The sequence below is a fragment of the Bufo bufo genome, chromosome 7 (assembly GCF_905171765.1).
Source record: "Bufo bufo chromosome 7, aBufBuf1.1, whole genome shotgun sequence".
Taxonomy (NCBI): domain Eukaryota; kingdom Metazoa; phylum Chordata; class Amphibia; order Anura; family Bufonidae; genus Bufo; species Bufo bufo.
Window position 1 is genome coordinate 92,065,408 of NC_053395.1, and position 23,003 is coordinate 92,088,410.

At 42.2% G+C, this 23,003-nt stretch overlaps 1 protein-coding gene across 1 annotated transcript in view; it reads right to left on the bottom strand.

The window, feature by feature from the left end:
• TMEFF2 (transmembrane protein with EGF like and two follistatin like domains 2) overlaps window positions 1-23,003 on the bottom strand; it is a 1,600,560-nt gene that overhangs the window by 1,396,308 nt on the left and 181,249 nt on the right. Inside the window, exon 3 of the mRNA XM_040440620.1 lies at window positions 12,175-12,304. Within this exon, the coding sequence (XP_040296554.1) occupies window positions 12,175-12,304 (130 nt within the window). The remainder of the gene's footprint in view (window positions 1-12,174; window positions 12,305-23,003) is intronic.

Here is a 23,003-nt window from a genome sequence, read left to right on the forward strand (position 1 = left end):
CATGTACAGATGCAGCAAGGGCTGTAAAATTTTGTATTTTGCCCAAAAAGGGTGTTTTTTAAAACCCAGAAAATTATAGCTGTATTTCTAGCTTAAATTGAACACTGACTAATGTGGCAAAGGCCCCAGATGGAGGGTATTGCCAAAAATGGGTGTTTTTTAAAAGCCAGAAAATTATTGAAGTATTTAAAGCTTGTTTTAACAATAACACATGCAGCAAAGACTGCAATATTAAGTACTTTGGCCAAAAAGGGTGTTTTTTAATAACAGAATATGACAGCAGTATATAACGCTTGAATTTCACACTGACAGATGCAGACAAGGCCGCAAATTAAGTATTTTGCCCAAAATAGGTGTTTTTTGAATAACAGAATAGCACAGCAGTATCAAAAGCGTGTATCTCAAACTGAGAGATGCAGACAAGGCCGAAAATTAAATATTTTGCCCTAAATGGGCGTTTTTTTAAACCCCCAAAAATATAGCTGTATTTCTAGCTTAAATTGAACACTGACTAATGCGGCAGAGGCCCAAGATGAAGGGTATTGGCAAAAATTGGTGTTTTTTAAAACCCGGAAAATTATTGAAGTATTTCAAGCTTATTTTAACAATAACAGATGCAGGAAAGACTGCAATACTAAGTACTTTGGCCAAAAAGGGTGTTTTTTTAATAACAGAATATAACAGCAGTATATAATGCTTGAATTTCACACTGACAGATGCAGACAAGGCCGCAAATTAAGTATTTTGCCCAAAATGGGTGTTTTTTTACTACCAGAATAGCACAGCAGTATCTAAAGCATGTACCGCACACTAACAGACGCAGACAAGGCCGCAAATTAAGTATTTAGCCCTAAATGGGTGTTATTTTAAAGTTTACAGTTGGCACATAATTTACAGGGATAAAAACCCTTCTTCATAGTTTGTTTATGTATGGGTGGTTTATTGATTGTGATAGAAGGTGCCACCAGGTTAGAAAGGTTTGGGGCCTTCTTAAATATGAATTTTGGATATTCTGTGATCATTTCACCAATTTGCTTGTCCGGTTTTAATATTTGCCAATGCCGTCTTACAGTTTTTTTTTTTTAATTGAGGTGCTTTCACTATATCTGCTGATGATAGGGATTTCAATGGTTTGCGGTCCTACGTGTTTGTCATCTTTTGGTAATTTTACTTTATCTTGTCTTGTGTCTTTCTGTAGTAACGCGGATTGATCAAGTCTAATAACTTGATCTGCAATTGGTACCAGATTTTTTATATCGTATGCCTTTTCCATGAATTTTTTATTTAATTTTTGGGATTCTTCTCTGTAATCCCTATCATTTGTGCAGTTTCTCCTTGCTCGTATATACTGGCTACGTGGGATTATTTAACCAAATTGGTAGGTGACAGCTATTGAGGGGTATAAAACGATTGGTGTCTGTGGGTTTGTGGTACGTCTTCGTATGGATGAACCCATCTACAATCAAAATCGTTAAATCAAAGAAATGTATCTGTTTTTTACTCCAAGTAGGGCTAAAATTAAGATAAAAATCATTTTTATTTAAGCCAATTAAAAATTCTTCCAATAAAAGTTCATCTCCCTTCCATATAAAAATCAGCGTTTCCAGAGGACCAGATTCACACCAATCTCGCCCGAGGCGCAGTAGGTAATCTCCTCCCATCGACCCATATACAGGTTTGCGAAACTCGGTGCGAATCTGGTCCCCATCGCGGTCCCCCACGTCTGTAAGTAAAAATCGGATCCATGTTTAAAATAGTTATGTTTCAAAATGAACGTAATAAATTCTCCAATAAAATGGATCTGTTCCTCTGGCATCACGCCATCTTTCGTTAAAAAATATTCTGTGGCTTCTCTTCCTTTTTCATATTCAATAACAGTGTAAAGTGATGCTACATCTAGGGTACCTAGAATGTAATTATCCTTACAATCTATCTCTTTTAATATCTGTAAAATGTGTTTTGTGTCTTTGAGATATGCGGGTAGCTTTTGTACATATGGCTGTAGTAATACATCAATATACTTTGATAGATTGGATGTTAATCCGTCAATTCCCGAGATTATAGGTCTTCCGGGGGGTTAGTTTTACATTTATGGATCTTGGGCAAGTAGTAAAATATTGGGATCCTTGGATTCTGGTTGTTAATATAAGATGCTTCCTCTGTTGATATGATTCCTTTTATTTTTCCATTTTTTTCCAGGATTTTTAGTTTTTTCTTATAGGAATCTGTCGGATTCATCGGGAGTTTCCTATAGGTTTTACTATCCGATAATAACCGTACGCATTCTGTACGATATGTTTCCTGATCCAGCACTACTATACCATCTCCTTTATCAACCGGTCTGATTATGATCCCGTTATTGACCTGTAGTGTTTTTATGGCCTTTATTTCACCCTTAGATAGATTCCCTGGGCCTCTCATTCTATAAGGGTTAATTTTACGTAGATCTCGAGTCACTAACGTCTGAAAGGTTCTGATGGCATCAGAATATTCATTCATGGGATTAAAGTTGGATTTTTGTTTCAGTCCCGTATGGATGAGTTGACCACCCTCCTTTGTTATTGGGTTATTATCATTATGATTATCATTATGGATATCATTATCGCTATCATAGTCCTTGTCAAAGTCATTGTCATTGGTCTTCTTTTCTTTTTCCACATTTTTCTTATTTTTTGATGTTATTATTTCCATATTATTGTTAGCCTTTTTGATTTTATTTGTAATATTTCTCTCTTTTAGGATTCCATCTTTTTTCAGAAAGTATTTTTTTAGGGCTAATTTCAGGGTAAATTTTCTTACACCAATAAAAGCATCAAAAGGGCAAAATTTTGAGGACGGGACAAATTTTAGACCTTTTTCTAATAGTCTAATTTCATCTGTGTTTAATGTATAGGAACTTAGATAAAAAATACTCTGCCCTCTTGGCTCCTGTAATTGTGCTTTTCTTGTCAGTCCTTTTCCTCTTCTCCCTCTTTGTTTTTTTTTCTTTTTGCCGTTGGGAACGAGTGCCTATTTATTCTCAGGACTGACAAATCTCACCATCCCTGACGAAGGAGCCCGACTGGCTCAGAAACATGTCGGTTAGTTTTTGTCCCCTGAAGGCATCCATACAGAGTGCGGTGACGTCACACGCCGAAATTCCCAGACTTCAAACTGGTGGTTCCCTCGCACAAGTGATTTGCTGCCGACCGGAGCATCACTCATGCTGGAAGGTTGAACCAGAAGCCATCCGGACACCAGCTTCCCTGCAATAACAAGGAGGATCTTCCACACATAGATCGCTCTCCTATAAGGTACCAATCCATACAACTTTTTATTTGTGTCTCTAAACCCTTGACTACACCGTAATCAGCGCAGGTTCCCACTCTTGTTGTTTCAGAAACCAGAATATGACAGCAGTATATAACGCTTGAATTTCACACTGACAGATGCCGACAAGGATGCAAATTAAGTATTTTGCCCAAAATGGGTGGTTTTTTTTTTAATACCAGAATAGCACAGCAGTATCTAAAGCATGTATCTCACACTGACAGATGCAGACAAGGCCACAAATTAAGTATTTTGCCATAAATGGGTGTTTTTTAAAACCCAGAAAATTATAGCTGTATTTCTAGCTTTAATTGCACACTGACTAATGCGGCAGAGGCCCAAGATGGAGGGTATTGCCAAAAATGTTTTTTTTTTAAAACCCAGAAATATATTGAAGTATTTCAAGCTTGTTTTAACAATAACAGATGCAGCAAAGGCTGCAATATTAAGTACTTTGCCAAATAGGGTGTTTTTTTAATAACACAATATGACAGCAGTATATAACGCTTGAATTTCACACTGACAGATACAGACAGGGCCGTAAATTAAGTATTTTGCCCAAAATGGGTGTTTTTGAATAACAGAATATAACAGTAGTATATAATGCTTTAATTTCACACGTACAGATGCAGCAAGGGCTGTAAAATTGAGTATTTTGCCCAAAAGGGTGTTTTTTAAAACCCAGAAAAATAATAACTGTATTTCTAGCTTAAATTGAACACTGAGTAATGTGGCAGAGGCCCCAGATGGAGGGTATTGCCAAAAGTGGGCGTTTTTTAAAACCAGGAAAATTAGTGAAGTATTTCAAGCTTATTCTAACAATAACAGATGTAGGAAAGGCTGCAATATTAAGAACTTTGGCCAAAAAGAAAGTTTTTTGAATAACAGAATATGACAGCAGTATATAACTTTTGAATTTCACACTGACAGATGCAGACAAGGCTGCAAATTAAGTATTTTGCCCAAAATGGGTGTTTTTTTTTTATTACCAGAATAGCACAGCAGTATCTAAAGCGTGTCTAAATCTCACACTGACATATGCAGAAAAGGCTACAAATTACTGTATTTTTCGCCCCATAAGACGCATAAGGGGAAATGCCCCTGAGTCTTATGAGGCGAATGCTGGATGTGATGTATGAGCGAGCGGGGGCCGGGGGAGGGACTGGGAGGAGGAGCTGTGGGCCGGGAATAGCGGCGGGGCGGTGCAGTCAGTGTACTATAGCCCCACCCCGCCTCTCCAGTATAGTAATATAAAATGTCTTATTCAATAAAAATGTATTACATATGCCCCCTCACTCCTAAATTCCTAATAGTACCTTACATCCTATTCCTAATAGGTTCTGTACAATGCCGGCATGCAGGCCGGGCGGGCGGCAGCGTAACTCCCTGATGTCACGTGCCTGCGCCGCCTACTTTATGAATGAAGCATGCCGCGCAGGCAAGTGACGTCAGTGAGTGACGCGCCGCCCGCCCGGCCTGCCTGCCGGCATTGTACAGAACCTATTAGGAATAGGATGTAAGGTACTATTAGGAATTTAGGAGTGACGGGGCATATGTAATAAATTTTAATTGAATAAAACATTTTATATTTGTATAATGGGGGGGCTGATCCGTGGATGGCACAGTTAAGGGGTGGGGGGGGTCTGAGGATGGCACTGTTATGGGCTGGGGGTCTGTGGATGGCACATATATAACAGTGCCAGCCACAGATCCCCCTTGTAACAGTGCCATCCACAGATCCCCCTGTAACAGTGCCAGCCACAGATCCCCCCTGTAACAGTGCCAGCCACAGATCCCCCCTGTAACACTGCCAGCCACAGATCCCCCCTGTAACACTGCCAGCCACAGATCCCCCCTGTAACACTGCCAGCCACAGATCCCCCCTGTAACAGTGCCAGCCACAGATCCCCCCTGTAACAGTGTCCGTCATCCACAGATCCCCCCTGTAACAGTGTCCGTCATCCACAGATCCCCCCATAACAGTGTCCGTCATCCACAGATCCCCCCATAACAGTGTCCGTCATCCACAGATCCCCCCATAACAGTGTCCGTCATCCACAGATCCCCCCATAACAGTGTCCGTCATCCACAGATCCCCCCATAACAGTGTCCGTCATCCACAGATCCCCCATAACAGTGTCTGTCATCCACAGATCCCCCATAACAGTGTCCGTCATCCACAGATCCCCCCATAACAGTGTCCGTCATCCACAGATCCCCCCATAACAGTGTCCGGCGTCCACAGATCCCCCCATAACAGTGTCCGTCATCTACAGATCCCCCCATAACAGTGTCCGTCATCTACAGATCCCCCCATAACAGTGTCCGTCATCCACAGATCCCCAGTAATAGTGCCATCCACAGACCACCATTAGTTCCAAACCCACCAAAAGCACACTTTTTGGTTAAAAATATTTTTTTTCTTATTTTCCTCCCCAAAAACCTAGGTGCGTCTTATGGTCCGGTGCATCTTATAGGGCGAAAAATACTGTAAGTATTTTGCCCTAAATGGGTGTTTTTTAAAACCCAGAAAATTATAGCTGTATTTCTACATTAAATTGCACACTGACTAATGCGGCAGAGGGCCAAGATGGAGGGTATTGCCAAAAAAGGATGTTTTTCAAAACCCAGAAAATAATTGAAGTATATAACGCTTGAATTTCACACTGACAGATGCAGACAAGGCCGCAAATTAAGTATTTTGCCCAAAATTATTGTTTTTTGAATAACAGAATATGACAGCAGTATATAACGCTTGCATTTTACATATACAGATGCAGCAAGGGCTGTAAAATTTAGTATTTTGCCCAAAAAGGGTGTTTTTTAAAACCCAGAAAATTATAGCTGTATTTCTAGCTTAAATTGCACACTGACTAATGTGGCAGAGTCCCCAGATGGTGGGTATTGCCAAAATGGGTGTTTTTTAAAAGCCAGAAAATTATTGAAGTATTTCAAGCTTGTTTTTAACAATCACAGATGCAGCAAAGGCTGCAATATTAAGTATTTTTCCCAAAATGGGTGTTTTCTTAATAACAGAATATGACAGCAGTATATAACGCTTGAATTTCACATGTACAGATGCAGAAAGGCTGTAAAATTGAGTATTTTGCCCAAAAACCAATTGCACACTGACTAATGCTGAAAAGGCACCAGATGTAGGATATTGCCAAATGGGTTTTTTTAAACCCAAATTATTATTGAAGTATTTCAAGCTTGGATTTCAATGTCACAAAAGCACATATGCAGTGCTGGTGCACTGAGCTTGCATAAAATGTCCCCCACCGCCCACCTAACTAACAGGCGGATAAAAGTTATTTTTCTCTGTCACTGGGCTCATGGCAGGGTAAAAAGATTGTGCACTGCACCCACACAACAAAATCTATGTAAATCGCTGAGTTCAATTGCAGTTCTGATTAAAGTTTCTTTCCTATTCTCTCCCTCACAGCATCAGCATCCTCTCCCTACACTACTAACAGCAGAGTGACGTGCAGCGCTATTTGTGACTCCAGCTTATATAGAGGCTGGGTCACATGCTGCACTGGCCAATCACAGCCATGCCATTAGTAGGCATGGCTGTGATGGTTTCTAAGGGCACAGAGTTAAACGCTTGTTGATTGGCTGCTTTGCAGCCTTTCAAAAAGCGGCAATAAATCGGCGAACACCGAACCCGAACTTTTACTGAAATGTTCGGGTTCGGGGTCCAAAAATCCTAAAGTTCGGTACGAACCCGAACATTACAGTTCGGGTTCGATCAATCCTAGTCCTGAGCACGGTGGTGGAAATTTTCACCATGCAAAGATTTAGCTCTTGTTAGTCCATTAATGCAGCACACTTCCATGTCTTCACACAAATTTTAGTCACCACTTTCCAGTTGTCCTTACTACAACTAGTAGAGAAGCCGCAGCATTCATTTCAGTTTGTTCGTTATTAAACAATGGAATTTTTTTCCACTGCCGTGCCACCTACCAAAACATCTTCTACGCCATCATCAAAATTGTATTCTGCTGTATGACATTTATACTTATAGCCAGCTGTCCATTTTATTTATGAGAAAGTTGTTTAGCGTTGTCTTCTATAAATGACTGCGGCCTCTCTTTGGCACATACTGTGTTCCCTGTCCCCAAGGACTTCTGGGCAGGCAGACTGGAACAGTAGCCCAAATTGGTCCAGTATTATTTCTCTGTTCTCTATTGTCCAGCCTCCAGTGTCATCTGAGAGAGAGTTTTCAGCAGCAAAGGGGGCGTGGTGAGACCCAAAAGGACCAAGTTGTCCTCTTCCATTGTCCAAACACTTGTCAAAATGAATGAAGCATGTGTCACGGACGTACTTGCAACAGGTGGCAGCAGATCGGCGAGATTGGCAACACGTGGTTTGATCTGACATGTTTTCCGTTTGGATCAAATGACTTCTGTGTTTTTTCAGGTGCTTGCCCTTGCCACACCTTCTTAACCCAGGTCTGGCTATTATGGTCATTTCACCTTCTCTGTTTATTGTTGTTTCCACCACTATGCTATACAGTTTATAGCTTCAGTTTGAGTTGCGTATAGCTGGTGTGTGGATCTCTCAGTTCCTGGAGCTGCCATAGCCACTTGAAGTTAAGTGTTTTCTTTCCCTTTTTTTTTTTGTTTTGTTGGGGGGGTATTTTGTTTGGGTTATTTTGTGTGTTGCATTTCCCTGTCATTTGTATTAAGGCCTGAGGGAGACTTCTGTTTGTCCTTCCTTTAGGAGGAACAGGTTGTCTCAGTCCTGACATTAGTACCAGGGTCCTATAGGGTGAGTTAGGACACTAGGTATTCCTGTGTATGAACTCACCTACCTCTGGGGTCTGTTCATACTGGTAGTTAGTCAGGACTTTGATTAGGGTTTTACTAGGAGGTGTCCATCTCCTTTCCCTAGTTTCCTATTCCCTCACCCCTTTCCCTCCTATGTTCGGTGTGGTGTTTCCCTCCCACACCCGAACGTGACAGCATGGATCTGTAAGGATTTTCGCACTCCTGTGACTGAGGCCGATGAATAGATTTAGCATTGCTGATGGTGCCCCATCTTGCCACTGCTGCTGTCTGCCTGTCATCATGTTGCCTGTCTACCATCATGTTCTCTACCATATAGCTGCTGCTCCTGCCATCATGCCACTCCTGCTGTTTGCCTTTCTACAATAATGTTCCATACTGTATGTCTACTAATGCCTTTGCTGCCATTATGCTATTGCAGCCACCATGACACCACCGCTATCTGCCTGTCAACATGGTCCATACCATTTGGCTGCTGCTACTGCCATCACTGAAGCTGTTACCCCTCGCTGATAATACTCTACTGCCACCACTATTAACACTACACAGGCACCACTGCTACAACAATTTCTCCTAAACATCCAATCTACTTTCTTTGTCTGTTCTATGCTATGCTGGTACTGCTGCAGCCACATGACACAATTACCGTACCCTTTCCACATCCACTCTGTACTCCTGCTGCTCCCAATTAAAAGGCAGAATTTAATTAGGCTCAATTAGAACCACTCACTCTTTCTTTTGACAATTATCTCTTGTGCATGTATAAATACAGGCAAGCATTCTGCCCCCTCTAAGGCATAATCTTTGGACGTTTGGTCCTCCAACAATCCACATTTTTTTCTCTATAAACACCAAGTGTGTTTAAAAACCATCTTCCCCTAATGAGGGTAAATTTTTGGAAGCTTTATAACACAGAAAAAGCACATGCCACAGCACAGTGTGTTTTAAAAAATGCTATTAACACCATCAAACCTGCCTTTACTTATAGCTATATACGTCAGTGTCACTCTGACATAATTTGCTATTACTGTCATTTTCTAATTTAGAAGATGCACCCCCAGAGTACAAAATTTTACTTCTTTTCCGACACAATTAGACCGACTGATGCCTGATTTTCCACCCAACCAAAGTAATTCTATCTGGATAGGGTCAAGAAGTTGCAACACTGCAGTGATAAAACGCATTGATACCTGAGGGAACTATGTACAATAACTGTTAAAATTCTGAGTTCTGTATCATTTTTGTGGCCAAAGCCAAGGACTCATCAGCAACCCCTACAACTTTCTTTTACATCCTTTAAAGCACAATCTCACTGTCGATCAAACTCTAGACTTCTTTCTTGTATATTTTGTGTACCTCCCTGCAATTCAATATCCTGTTTACTTATGATCAGCTGTAATTAGAGATGAGTGAATCGAAGTTGACGAAGTGGAATTGGATCCAAATTTCAGGAAGCTTTGTGGTAATGAATCTAATTTTTTCCTAAAATGGCTGCTGCACGTGTTAGGACATGGAGCAAGGAACTCTGGGAACGAGGGATCACCCACAATGCCATGCATGTAGCCAATCAGCAGCCAGCCAGCCCTGTGATGTCACAGCCCTATAAATAGACTCAGCCATCTTAGATTCTGCCATTTTCCAGTGTACTTAGTGCAGGAAGAGACATCAGCAGGCGCTAGGGACAGTGTTAGAAAAGACTTTAAAACTTTTATTTTGCTGACGTTCAAGGAAAGGCTAGGGAGACATCATTCCACAGTATTGAAGCAGCACAGGGTTCACCTTGCTGCAATGACTGTGGATGCAAATTGCAATTATACAGCAGCAAATTGTTCTTGTTATTGGGGTGCAAGTGCTGTTTGATACAGCCATTAATAGGGTTTATTACAAGGAAATATTTCTATGTCTTATTTGCCCTTGTGCGGTGCAGTTATATGTTCTAAAGCATTTTTTGGCTTGTATTTTAAAAAAAGGGCTTATTAGTAGGGTTGAGCAAATCAGAAAGTTATGTGTACCTCAAAATGGCGCCATTAAAAACTAGAACTTGTCCTGCAAAAAACAAGCTCTCATAAAGCTATATAGACAGAAAAATAAAAAAGTTATAGCTCTTGGAACCCGATGACCAAAAAAGGAAGAAAAACAGGTTGGTCACTAAGGGGTTAAAGGTGCCAGGCAGGCATTAACAATGAAGAACGAATATACAGTGCAGTCTTCATTATTAAATCAAAGGAATCTGCTGGCTAATTGGCCGCATGGTACTTGACAACAGCATAGGCGCAACCTGCGACTTGTGACAAATTAAATTTTTTTGCAAACTTTGGCGAAGCTGCTGAATCGATAGCGGGATGCCAGCTCTATAATAAAACTGGCAATTGCATGCGATGGTGCAGGCCCAATTGCTGAGACTGTTATTGTCACAGCGTACTACTAAGGCACTGAGCAGGAACTACCTTCCTGCACGGCTTAGGCTACTTTCACACTTGCGGCAGGACAGATCCGACAGGCTGTTAACCCTGTCGGATCCGTCATTCCGCTATTTTGCCGTGCCGCCGCTCCGTCCCCATTGACTATAATGGGGACGGGACGGCGCTCCGGCGCAGTACGGCAGTTCGCGGTGAGAGGCCGCCGGACTAAAAAGTCGGATATGCAGGACTTTTAGTCCTGCGGCCTTTTGCCGTGCACTGCACTGGTATGTTTATCTAAGACGAAATACACCTAAATTAGAAGTATTTCAGGTACAGATTGCGACTTTGCCCAGCTCATGCTAGTTGTAAAATTGTGGGCGTGGCGAGGCTGGGGAAGGGGATGCGCTGTCAGGCTTGTCTCATTCACCATTTTCTATGCCTGTCGTACATTTAGAACTGACACTGCATGAGCTGAAGTTATGGAGAGGACTGCGCCTATTCATAACTCTGCCGGATCCATTGCCAGCTATGGGGCTTTATTAAGACTGGCGTCTAAAACGCTGGCCTTAATAAATGTGCCCCTCAGGCCTCTTGCACATGACCGTATGTCTTTTTCAGCATTTTTTAGGCTGCAAAAACGGATCTGCAAAAAATACGGATGACATCCATGTGCATTCCGTTTTTTACGGAGCATCTGGCCCCTAATAGAACAATACTATCCTTGTCCGTTATGCGGACAATAATAGGACATGTTCTATGTTTGAACAGAAATACGGAAACAGAAGGCATACGGAGTACCTTCCGTTCTTTTTGCGGATCCATTGAAATGAATGGTTCCGTATACGGAACGCAAAAAAAGGAACGGGGAAAAACAAACATTAGTGTGCAAGAGGCCTCAAATTTCTGCAACATAAATCCAAGGTTGTACTTTCAGATTGTTGTTGTCGATTTGCTGTGGATACTACTTTTCATGAAGATCCGCCCCATTGTCGATCACTGGGATATTTGGTTTCGGAAAGACATACAGTACTTAACACTTCACGGCTACATTAATCCTTAAGGGCTCATGCACACAGCTGTGTTTTGATGTCAGCAAATCATGAATTAGCAAAATACGGATACCAGCCGGGGGCATGCCACAGTTTTTTTTTTTTTACTCCTGCAGGAATGTCCTATCCTTGTTTGCAAAACATCCTTATGGCTGTGGACAGCACACAGGTGTGCTGTCCACATCTTTTGTGGCACCATTGAAATAAATGGGTCCGCATCCGATCTGCGTCTTTTGCCGTGTGCATGAGCCTTAAGCGTAATAATATTTGGACAAAGTAGAGGACACTTTTCTATACCATCATTGTATGCATCAATTCACTTTAGATTGGTATATTGACAAACATGGATTCCAAGCATTTAATAATGTGATGGATTTTTTCTGATATATCACCCTATTTTGAAGACAGATTCTTTCAGATTAGATCATCTTCTAAGATGCAGAGCACTAAAATAAGTCAATATTCACTGTCTACCCAGTGTTGCTTCTTCACTTTGTACTTTCAATGCTCAATATATCCAGTGCAGAAAAAAATTGTAATCTAGATGATGCTGAATGTAAAAAAATGCAATAAAACAAAATGGGGAACAACATAATAAATGCACATAACACTGCAATTACTTACCTGTTACACATGAACCTTCAGACACCACCAGTATTTCACTTTGCTGTTTGCAGGCAGCTCCTCTTAAGTAGCATTCATTTGGGTACGTGACTCCATTTGAGCCACACACTGGGATGTAATCATGCTGACACTGAAGAAAAGAAGAAAGGGTTCTTTACTATTTTGCATCCTTCCCCATCATTGCGCAGATGTATGTGTGTGTGTTATGTGTGCATATCTGTGCATATATTGTCTCATTTACCGAAAACCGTTATGTGCCTTCACTATATATGACCATATCTGTGCTAAACCAGCAGTTCTAGATGCATAGTTGGTCTACGGGGAGAGCAGAAGAAACTATTTGCATATCGCTGTCATCAGTTTTTTTTTTTAAACGAGAATAACATCCCCATTTTTTCAGTTTTGCAAAGCAATGCAATTTCACAGTAGAGACGTATAGGTACCTTGTATCTTAAAGTTCTTATTGCTGTCAATTGTTTACAGGAGAGGATTTTCGGAGTCGTGTTCATTGTATTTATTCCCAAATCTCAACAAGATTCTATTTTCCAAAAGACAGGTTGATTCATCCTCATTTACATTTTAGAACAATTTTTAGAGGATAAACTGATTATTACAATGAGGATCAATACTTCTAAATGTTTTTACTGCAATGTCTGGAATTCTATTCTGAAAGAGGCAATCAGGTGGGTTCTAGTCTATATTTAATACCTATGCAACTTTGTCATATACTTGCTGACTTCCTTAAGCTATAATGAAACCTTCTATACTTAGGAGGGATTTATTAGGATGGCCGTTTCATATGGCAGTCTTAGGCCCCTTTCACACGAGCGAGTATTCCGCGCGGATGCGATGCGAGAGGTGAACGCATTGCACCCGCACTGAATACCGACCCATTCATTTCTATGGGGCTGTGCACACGAGCGGTGATTTTCACGCATCACTTTTGCGTTGCGTGAAAATCGCAGCATGCTCCTCTTTGTGCGTTTTTCACGTAACGCAGACCCCATAGAAATGAATGGGGTTGCGTAAAAATCACAAGCATCCGCAAGCAAGTGCGGATGCGGTGCGATTTTCACGCACGGTTGCTAGGAGACGATCGGGATGGAGACCCGATCATTATTATTTTCCCTTATAACATGGTTATAAGGGAAAATAATAGCATTCTGAATACAGAATGCATAGTAAAACAGCGCTGGAGGGGTTAAAAAAAAATAAAAAATCATTTAACTCACCTTAATCCACTTGCTCGCGTAGCCGGCATCTCCGTCTGTCTCTTATTGTATAGGACCTGTGGTGAGCATTAACTATAGTTCAAGGACCTGGGATGACGTCACTCCGGTCATCACATGGTACGTCACATGATCTTTTACCATGGTGATTCATCATGGTAAAAGATCATGTGACGTACCATGTGATGACCGGAGTGACGTCATCCCAGGTCCTTGAACTATAGTTAATGCTCACCACAGGTCCTATACAGTAAAAAAAGACAGATGCCGGCTACGCGAGCAAGTGGATTAGGGTGAGTTAAATGATTTTTTATTTTTTTTTAACCCCTCCAGTGCTGTTTTACTAAGCATTCTGTATTCAGAATGCTATTATTTTCCCTTATAACCATGTTATAAGGGAAAATAATACTATTTACAGAACACCGATCCCAAGCCCGAACTTCTGTGAAGAAGTTCGGGTTTGGGTACCAAACACGCGCAATTTTTCTCACGCGAGTGCAAAACGCATTACAATGTTTTGCACTCGCGCGGAAAAATCGCGGGTGTTCCCGCAACGCACCAGCACATTTTCCCGCAACGCCCGTGTGAAAGGGGCCTTAAAGTGAAGCATGTCAGATAAGATAAGTAAGCCCCTTCTTCCCTGCCCCTCAACCAGCTGGCTTCGTTTTCCGTGTCTCCCCCTTTACTTCCATAGTCTGCACAGTCTTTAGAAAAGTAATGAGACCAGTGGAAACAAGCTGCAAATGTTTATGCAAGTTAGGCTAGAGGTACATTGCGACTTTTTGTAGCGCGACTCATTGATTTTAACTATTGAATGACAGTTGCATTCATTTGGACTGCATCTGTGGTTCAATAGATAAATTCAACCGGGTTACAAACATGTGCAGTGTAGCCCTAGCCTAAGACTGGCACAAAATATGCAACAATAACTTTTTATGCTACAATCGCTGCACAAGGTGCATTCCTATATGCTGAGTTTTTCTGACATTAACACTTTATAAACAGTAGTGAATCTAGTTGCAACTGGTGTCTTAACACTGCCTTTACCAGTTTCTAAAAAAGCGGAGTGGCAAGGGCAGGGTGTGGGCAGGGCTATCAGCCCAGACACATTCATCATCTATGACAATTAGGCCCCTTTCACACGGGCGAGATTTCCGTGCGGGTGCAATGCGTGAGGTGAACGCATTGCACCCCCACTGAATCCGGACCCATTCATTTCTATGGGGCTGTGCACATGAGCAGCGATTTTCACGCATCACTTGTGCGTTCCGTGAAAATCGCAGCATGCTCCTCTTTGTGCGTTTTCCACGCAAAGCAAGCCCTATAGAAGTAAATAGGGGTGCGTGAAAATCTCAAGCATCCGCAAGCAAGTGCGAATGCGGTGCGATTTTCACGCACGGTTGCTAGGAGACGATCGGGACGAGATCCGATCATTATTATTTTCCCTTATAACATGGTTATAAGGGAAAATAATGGCATTCTGAATACAGAATGCATAGTACAATAGGGCTGGAGGGGTTAAAAATAATAATAATAATTTAACTCCCCTTAATCCACTTGTTCGCACAGCCCGGCTTCTCTTCTGTCTTCTTCTGTGAGGAATAGGACCTTTGATGACGTCACTGCGCTCATCACATGGTCCATCACATGATCTTTTACCATGGTAATGGATCATGTGACAGACCATGTGATGACCGCAGTGACGTCACCACAGGTCATTTTCCTACTCACGTGCGTGCAAAACGCATTACAATGTTTTGCACTCGCACGGAAAAATCGCGCATTTTCCCGCAACGCACCCGCATCTTATCCGGGCCAAAAACATGACGCCCGTGTGAAAGAGGCTTTAGAAATGAGCCAAGTTTTGAAACATTTGATTCAACAGCTTAGCCGAAGTTCGTCAATAAATTTGATTTGTTCGGAAGTAATTTGTCATGTATTGTGATAAATCAGTTATACCCAGGCCCATCTGCCTAATCATATTCTTCACACTTGGTGGCCCAATCTCACTGTAAAGGCTTGGAAGTTAACCCTTTCCCGACCGCCGACAGTAAATTTATGTCGGCAGCCGAGCATTTAAAAATGGCACCCACTGGCATGTGCAGCTGGTGCCATGGTCGCTAGATGTCTGCTGTTTAAAATAGGAAACACCCAGCACTAATATCCTTTGAACTCTTCAGATGCAGTGGTCATACGGGTGTGCTCCGGCTCCCCCCAGTGGGAATTGGAGTATATGCAGGAGCCCCTGCCCTCCTGTGTAATGGTACCAGACATTGTACATAGCATTAAGGTGGGAAAACCTTCCCTACTATGAACCTAGTAATGATTTTCACAAAAATTATTTTTCACTAAAATGATTAGGGTTAAAAGGGGTTGTCTCACTTCAGCAAGTGGCATTTATTATATAGACAAAGTTAATACAAGCCACTTACTAATGCATTTTAATTATCCATATTGCTTCCTTTGCTGGTTGGATTCATTTTTCCATCACATTATACCCTTCTCGTTTCCATGGTTATGACCACCATGCAATCCATCAGCAGTGGTCAGCACTGGTGGTATTAATGGTAAATCTGCTAGCTTTACTTCAAGAAAGCTACTTAATGCTGAGACTTGCACCTTTATGGTGTTAGGTCTGAGACCTTTGTCAAGGCCTGCCTGCAAAAAAATCCAGTATGAGTGGAATATTAGCTTCTTGACTGTGGTACAGTCTGTCTCCTGCAAACTCCAGGAAGGTTTTCCATGTTCTTCTGTAGATCCGTGAGGTAGAGTCCTTATTACTACAAAGTAGAGTGGATATTAGGGATGTAAAGTAGGTATACCAGCTCACTATTTCTGCGGTTAAGATGTATCCGCGTGCTCGGTGTCTTGGTTTATCAACCTCCTTGGACAGGTACAGAGAAATAATAGAAAGATTCAGACTCCAGCACTCACTTTTTTGAAGTGTCAAGTTCTCCGTCTTTATTAGCAATTGTGCACAGACAATACAGGACTCAAATTCTCTCTGGTGTAGGCTGGAGTCTGAATCTTTCTATTATTTTTCTGGATATTAGGGACTCCGATAGGCCTCTTTGTTGTAAGTGGACCCGTGCACTTTCCACGCTGTTAAATTAAGTCTTTGTACATCTGGATGGAGCACTGGACCCTGGCGTAGTAGTCCCGGATACGATGGGAGAGACCAGAATTGACCTGCCGACAGATTGTAGAGGAGGGGAAACCAGGACCTTTTTGGCCAAAATGGAGCAATCAGTATCAATTGTGCCTCTTCTTCTATTACCTTCACTAGCACCTTCGGAATTATACTGTAAGGGGGAAAGGCATACAGGAGGTCTTTCGGCCATGGACAGGACAGAGCATCCACCATTAGTGGGTGATCCCTGCTGGAGAGGGAACCGAGCAACTCGAGTTGTTTGTTCTTTTGATTTGCAAAGAGATCCACTTTTGGTAACCCCCATCTGAGAGATATTTGCCTGAACATGTTGGCATCTAATGACCATTCTCCCACTCTTAGAACCTCTCTGCTGAGATAATCCGCTATTCTGTTTTCCTCGCCTTTCAGATGGACCGCTACCAGGGACTTTATATTCCTCTCTGCCCAACTGAAAATTTTCCATGACAACTGTTGTAATTCTTTGCTTCTGGTACCCCCTTGTCGGTTTAAGTAGGCTACTGTGGTAGCGTTGTCGGACAGTATCTATACGTGATGGGATTTTACATACAGAAGAAGATACGTAAAAACTTCCAGCACTGCCGACAGCTCCCTTATGTTTGAAGAGGCTGCTGACATCTCTGGGCTCCAGGTGCCCTGAACTACCTGATTTGATGTATGGCTTCCGCAGCCTCGGCTGCTGGCATCTGTTGTTATGATGATCTGATCCGCCGGTCGCCAGAAAACTCCTCTTTGGAGATTTTTCTTTATCTTCCACCAGAAGAGAGACGTCTTTACTCTTAATGGAACGTCTATTCTTTTGTTTAAGGAGCTTTGATCTCCGTCCCAGGATTCCAGGAGAAATTTTTGTAATGTCCTTGTATGATGCTGGGCCCATCGCACTGCGGGGATGGTGGATGTTAGATGTTCTAACAGTCTCATGATGTCCCTTATGGCCACTCGTGGCTTCGCAGAATTGGGAGATCTTTTGACTTATGATCATTTATTTTTCTGGGGTTAAAAAGAACATGAGGTTGTGTGAATCTAGTAAGATTCCTAGAAATTTTTTCTGCTGACTGGGAACCAGGTCGGATTTCTGGGTATTTATTAGCCAGCCTAACTCGGTCAGCTTTTCCTGCACCGTCTGCAGATGCCCCTGGAGGTCCTGAAGAGATGAACCTGCTATGAAGAGGTTGTCTAAATATGGGACCACTATTATACCATGAAGGTGTAGATATCCCGTCACCTCGGCCATAATCTTGGAAAATATTCTTGGGGCTGATGATATCCCAAGGGAAGTGCTTAAAATTGAAAGTGGTACTCCTGACCTCCTAGGAGTATTGCTAGTCTGAGATATCTTTGGTATTCTCTGTGAAAGGGAACATGGTAATATGCGTCCGAAAGGTCTATAGTTACCATGTAAAAGTTGCGAGATAGGAGATTCACTGTAGATCTGATCATTTCCATTTTGAATCTTTTGTAGGTCATGTATTTGTTTAACTTTTTTAAATTGATTATTAGTCTGAAGGACTTGTTTGGTTTTTGAATAAGGAATATGGGAGAGTAAAATCCCCGCCTTTCCTGATCTTGCGGAACTGGAACAATTACACCCTTCTTTAGGAGAGATGATATCTCCATCTCTAAGGCCTGCTGTTTTTCTGATCTTTTTAACGGCTTGTTGATGGTGAAGTATTCCGGAGGAGGCATATTGAACTCTAGTTTGTATTCCATGCATATGGTGTTTATAACCCAAGGGGCGGAAGAAATCTTTTCCCAGGCCTTGGAGAACATCTTTAACCTGCCACCTACTTGAGGCCTGGCGTCATTGTCCGGGTTTAGAAGTGGATTCGGGGTTGAATAGAAACCCCCTCCCTCTTCATCTGGAGGATTGCCATCTTCCGGTACTGTCCTTTCTCGTCTGGTCTATTTCTCCTCTGATTCCGAAACCGACGCTGCTGATAAAACTTTGATTCTGAAGGAAATCCCTTCTTTTTGTCTGATGCTTTTTCTAAAATGTCCTCAAGGACTGACCTGAACAGCTTATCTCCCTCACACGGAATAGAGCATAGCCGACTCTTTGAACTGGAGAGGGCTGAGGATCTAGCAGAGAGTTTCCCCAGGTCTGCGGATGCATCTGACAGGAAATTACAGGCATGTTTTAAGGTAGGTATTGAGGCCAGGATCTCTTCCCTTGGAGTCCCTGCCGCCAGGTGTTCTTCAAGCTGTCTTAGCCATACTGACAGGGATCTTGACGTGCAGGTAGCGGCTATACTGGGCCTAAGCATGGCTGTGTTTGTCTCCCATGCACGTTTTAACAGACCCTCGCATTTCTTATCCATAGGATCTTTTAAAAGGCCCATGTCTTCGAAGGGAAGAGAAGTTTTCTTAGATATCCTGGCGACAGGCGCATCAATCTCAGGCGTCTTGTCCCACAGAACTGAATCCTCCTCAGTAAATGGATATTTCCTTTTAAAGGAGGCACGTATTAAATTATTTTTCTCTGGATCTTTCTATTCCTTTTTAATCAATGTTTTAATGTTACTATGAACAGGAAAGACCTTCCTCTTCTTCTCTCCCAGCCCCTGGAACATTTTGTTCTGCACGGACTGAGGCTCCTTAGTCTCTTCTATTTTCATTGTAGCCCTAATGGTCCTTAACAGCCTTTTTGTATCTTTTGGGCTACAAAGGGGTCTCCCTGATTCCTCATCAGAGGATTCCGTTTTCTCAAGGGATAATACTTCTCCCTCCTCAGAGTCAGGCTCCGGCTGACGGTTTGACAACTGGGATCTTTGAGAGGTAGAGGGCTGAGGAGAACACGGAGGGAGCCTTGTGTCAATTGCTGATTTAATCATGTCTCGGATTGATTCAAGGAAAGAGGGCGATTCCTCCGAAACTATTTTGTCTGTACATTTTGGACATAGTGACTTCTTTGATTTAGAGGGCAGGGATTTTCTACATATTGCACATCTTTTCTTAGATAATGACTCCTCAGATCTTCTGGTGCTGGTGTCCTTGCCCTGTAAGATAATATTTGAATCTTTTCAGGGTTCTGTAATAGGGCTACACTATTAACACCAGCACCACACCAGTGAGGGAAATAGTAATGTGCTTTCCCCCCCCCCCCAGCAGGGTCAATATCAGACAGGAAGGAGGCTTACCGGGCTCTGGGCGGCAGGATCCACAGGCTTACGGGCCTCGGGAGCTTCCACAGGAGCCGACATGTCATCAGTCAGCGATGCAGGACGCCGAACTCCACGTTCCCAGCCCTATATCCGCCAGTCCTCTGACGTCACCCGCCACCGGAAGTAACGCCGAGAACTGGCAACTTAACTTCCAGCCTGTGCGCATGCGCGCGATCCCTCGTTCCCGCAATGAGCCAGGGAACGGAAGCACGGGCTGCCTTCACTGAAGGACTTATACCGAAGGAACGGGGACAGGACCTGTCAACTCCCGACTTCTGCACGGCCCTCCCGGATGGAGGAAGTTATCCAGGCCGTGTGTCGATGAACCCCTGACGTAGCAGGAGCGGCTTCCACAGGAAACAACAAACTGAAGCAGGTAAGGGGAGGGGGCCTTTTACGTCTGAGCTTCTACATTGTTTCCTGTCCTGGGGAGGCGGGGACACCATCCTGGAGTGCTGTTGTGAAGGCGCTGGGGAAAATTTTGATTTGCAATGATTTCGAATTTCCTCATGCTTCATTGTAACATTGATTTTTCCTTAAAATGGCGGCTACACGTAAATATGACCCCTGATACCATGCAGCCAGCCAATGAGCAGATAGCCCCCAGGTCAGGGCTGCAGTTTAGAGGATGGCTGTCCAGCACTGGGAGGAGCCTTCCCTCCTCTGTAATACATTTGGATACTGTATGTGCTGCCAGCAATCATCTCCACTGTGTTATCTGAGGACAGAGCTGACGCAGTGAGGGCTGTGGACGATCTCTTTGACTGCCGCGTGGGAGATGCTGTTAATGGAAATGAATAGTGTAGACAGCAGTGCAACAGATCATATCAAATGGAACAGGAAATGTCTGAAACATCCCTCTAGAGCCACAAATTTGCCATAACTAAAGTCTTTCTATATCACTTTGTTTTACATTTTTGAGAAGTGCTGTATGTATACACTTGAAACAACTTTGTAAAAATTTATTTTGTGGTACCAAATCAGGTTTTCCTGAAATGACACCTGCACATTTTACAAAACAAAATCATGTTTAGAGGAAACAATTAAACATCACCCATAATGCCATGCACCCATCCAATCCTCAGATAGCCATCCCCTGTGATGTCACAGCCCTATAAAACCCTCATCCAGCGCAGTCTCCACCATTGTCCTGCAAGCTGATCATAGGGCGAGACATGGCAAGTGGTCATGTGATGGGGACAGTGTTGCTGAAAATGATTAATAGAAGTCTATTGGAGACGGAGATGCAGAAAGACTTATTCTGCATCAATTTTATTTATACCTACATTGACTTATTCCTACATCAGCCGTAAACTAAGATATGTAATTCAATTCCAATAAGATGAAAGCCTTTATTATTCCACTGCCAGCGTGCCAACCAATACCATCCAGTCTGCATGCTTTAGAGGGGGGCCAGGTCTTAATGATGACCGTCCTCATCTTTTGCTGGCCTTACTACTTGCAAATCATCCTTTAAAGTCTCCATGTCCTAGAAAAGTCAGCAAGATGCAGAGAGAGAGGAAGAGCTGGATGTTCCTGATGACATATTCTCATCGATAGTAGATGATGTGGAAAAGGAGATGGCAGAAGAAGAGTTCCCCCCTGTAGAGCATGAGAGCGCTGGGGTTGGAGAAGTGGGTATGCCAGAGCTGCATTGATACTCAGAGTTTACTGTCAAATAACCTGCAGGAGATTGCAGGCCAGAACAGTAATAATATGCATATTGTCCCCCCAACCTAACAAGCCAAACCCCATACCAGCAACAGCCCCTGTTTAATGGTACCGCACGACCATTAACAATGAAGATCGACTGTACAGTGCAATCTTCATTATTAAATGAAAGCAGCTGCAGACTAATTGGCTAAGCGGTTCTTCACCGCAGCATAGCCACAGCCCGCTTGCAGCACAGCCGCTCCGTGTGGCTGTACCCTAAGACAGAGTGGCCTGTGTATACTTGAATTATAGTGTTTGGAGACAAATTAATTCTGAACAAATTAAATTTCTTGACAAACTTTGGCAAAGTTGCCGAATCGAATTTTTCTAAATTTCGCTCATCTCTTCCTGGGTGAAATGGGTGAAAGATTAGAGATGAGCGAATCGAATCTCACGAAGTGGCACTCTATCCGAATTTCAGGATAAATTTGATTCGCCTAGAAGCTGAATTTTCTTGTGCTTCGTGTCAACGAATCGATTTAACCTGAAATAGTATAAAAAACTAAAAAAATTCAAACTTACCTCCTCCATTTGCTCACGACGGGCCACCAGCCTACATCTTGCTTGAAGATCTCGGCCGAAATCCTGTGCAACGTGAGATTATGTCACCACGCCGGACGGCGTGATGACGTAATCTTGTGCCGCACAGGATTTCGGTCAAGACCTTCAAGCAAGATCCTGTCGCTAGCAAATAAAGGCGGTAAGTTTGATTTAAAAAAATAATAATTATTGTTAATTTTACACTCAGATGCCGCAATCATGAATGAACATGGCATCTGAGAGGTACAATGATAGGGCGGCACTATTGCAGCTCCCTGTCATTGCACCTGTAATTCGTCACAAAGCAAAAAAAATTGTGAAATTCGGCGGATCAGCCAAATGGAATTTTCAAGAAATTCGCTCATCTCTAATAAAGTTCATTATAGGAAATGTGTTACAAAAAAATGTATCTGCTAGTTAAAACCAGATAGTAACACATATCCTTTTTTCCTAATCAGTTTTTATTCTCTGATTGCAAATGTATTTATTCTATTTCCTAAACATGATTATGCGGGCTGTCATCTTGCCTTAACCCTTTGCCATTTTTCACCTTAAGGACCAGGCCAAATTTTGGAAACCTGACATGTGTCATTTTATGTGGTAATAACTTTGAAACACTTTTACTATAAAAAAAAATTATATATATATATATATATATATTATATTTTATGTAATATTACACTTTGAGGGAAGTAGACCAAAAAAATGCAGCAAAAACCTAATATGTCTATTTTTGCTTATTTTGGTTTTACACAATACGCAAGCATTGTTGTAAAAAAAAGCATTTTTGTGTCTCCATTTTCTGAAAGCCATATTTTTATTATTTTTTGGCCGATTGTCTTATGTAGGGGCTAATTTTTTTGTGGGAAGAGATGACTGTTTTATTGCTACTATTTTGGGGTAGATATGTCTTTTTGATCTCTTGGTATTACACTTTTTCTGATGTAAGGTGACAAAAAATTGCTTTTTTGGGACCGTTATTTTTTTTTTTACAGCATTTACCTTTTGGGGGTAGAA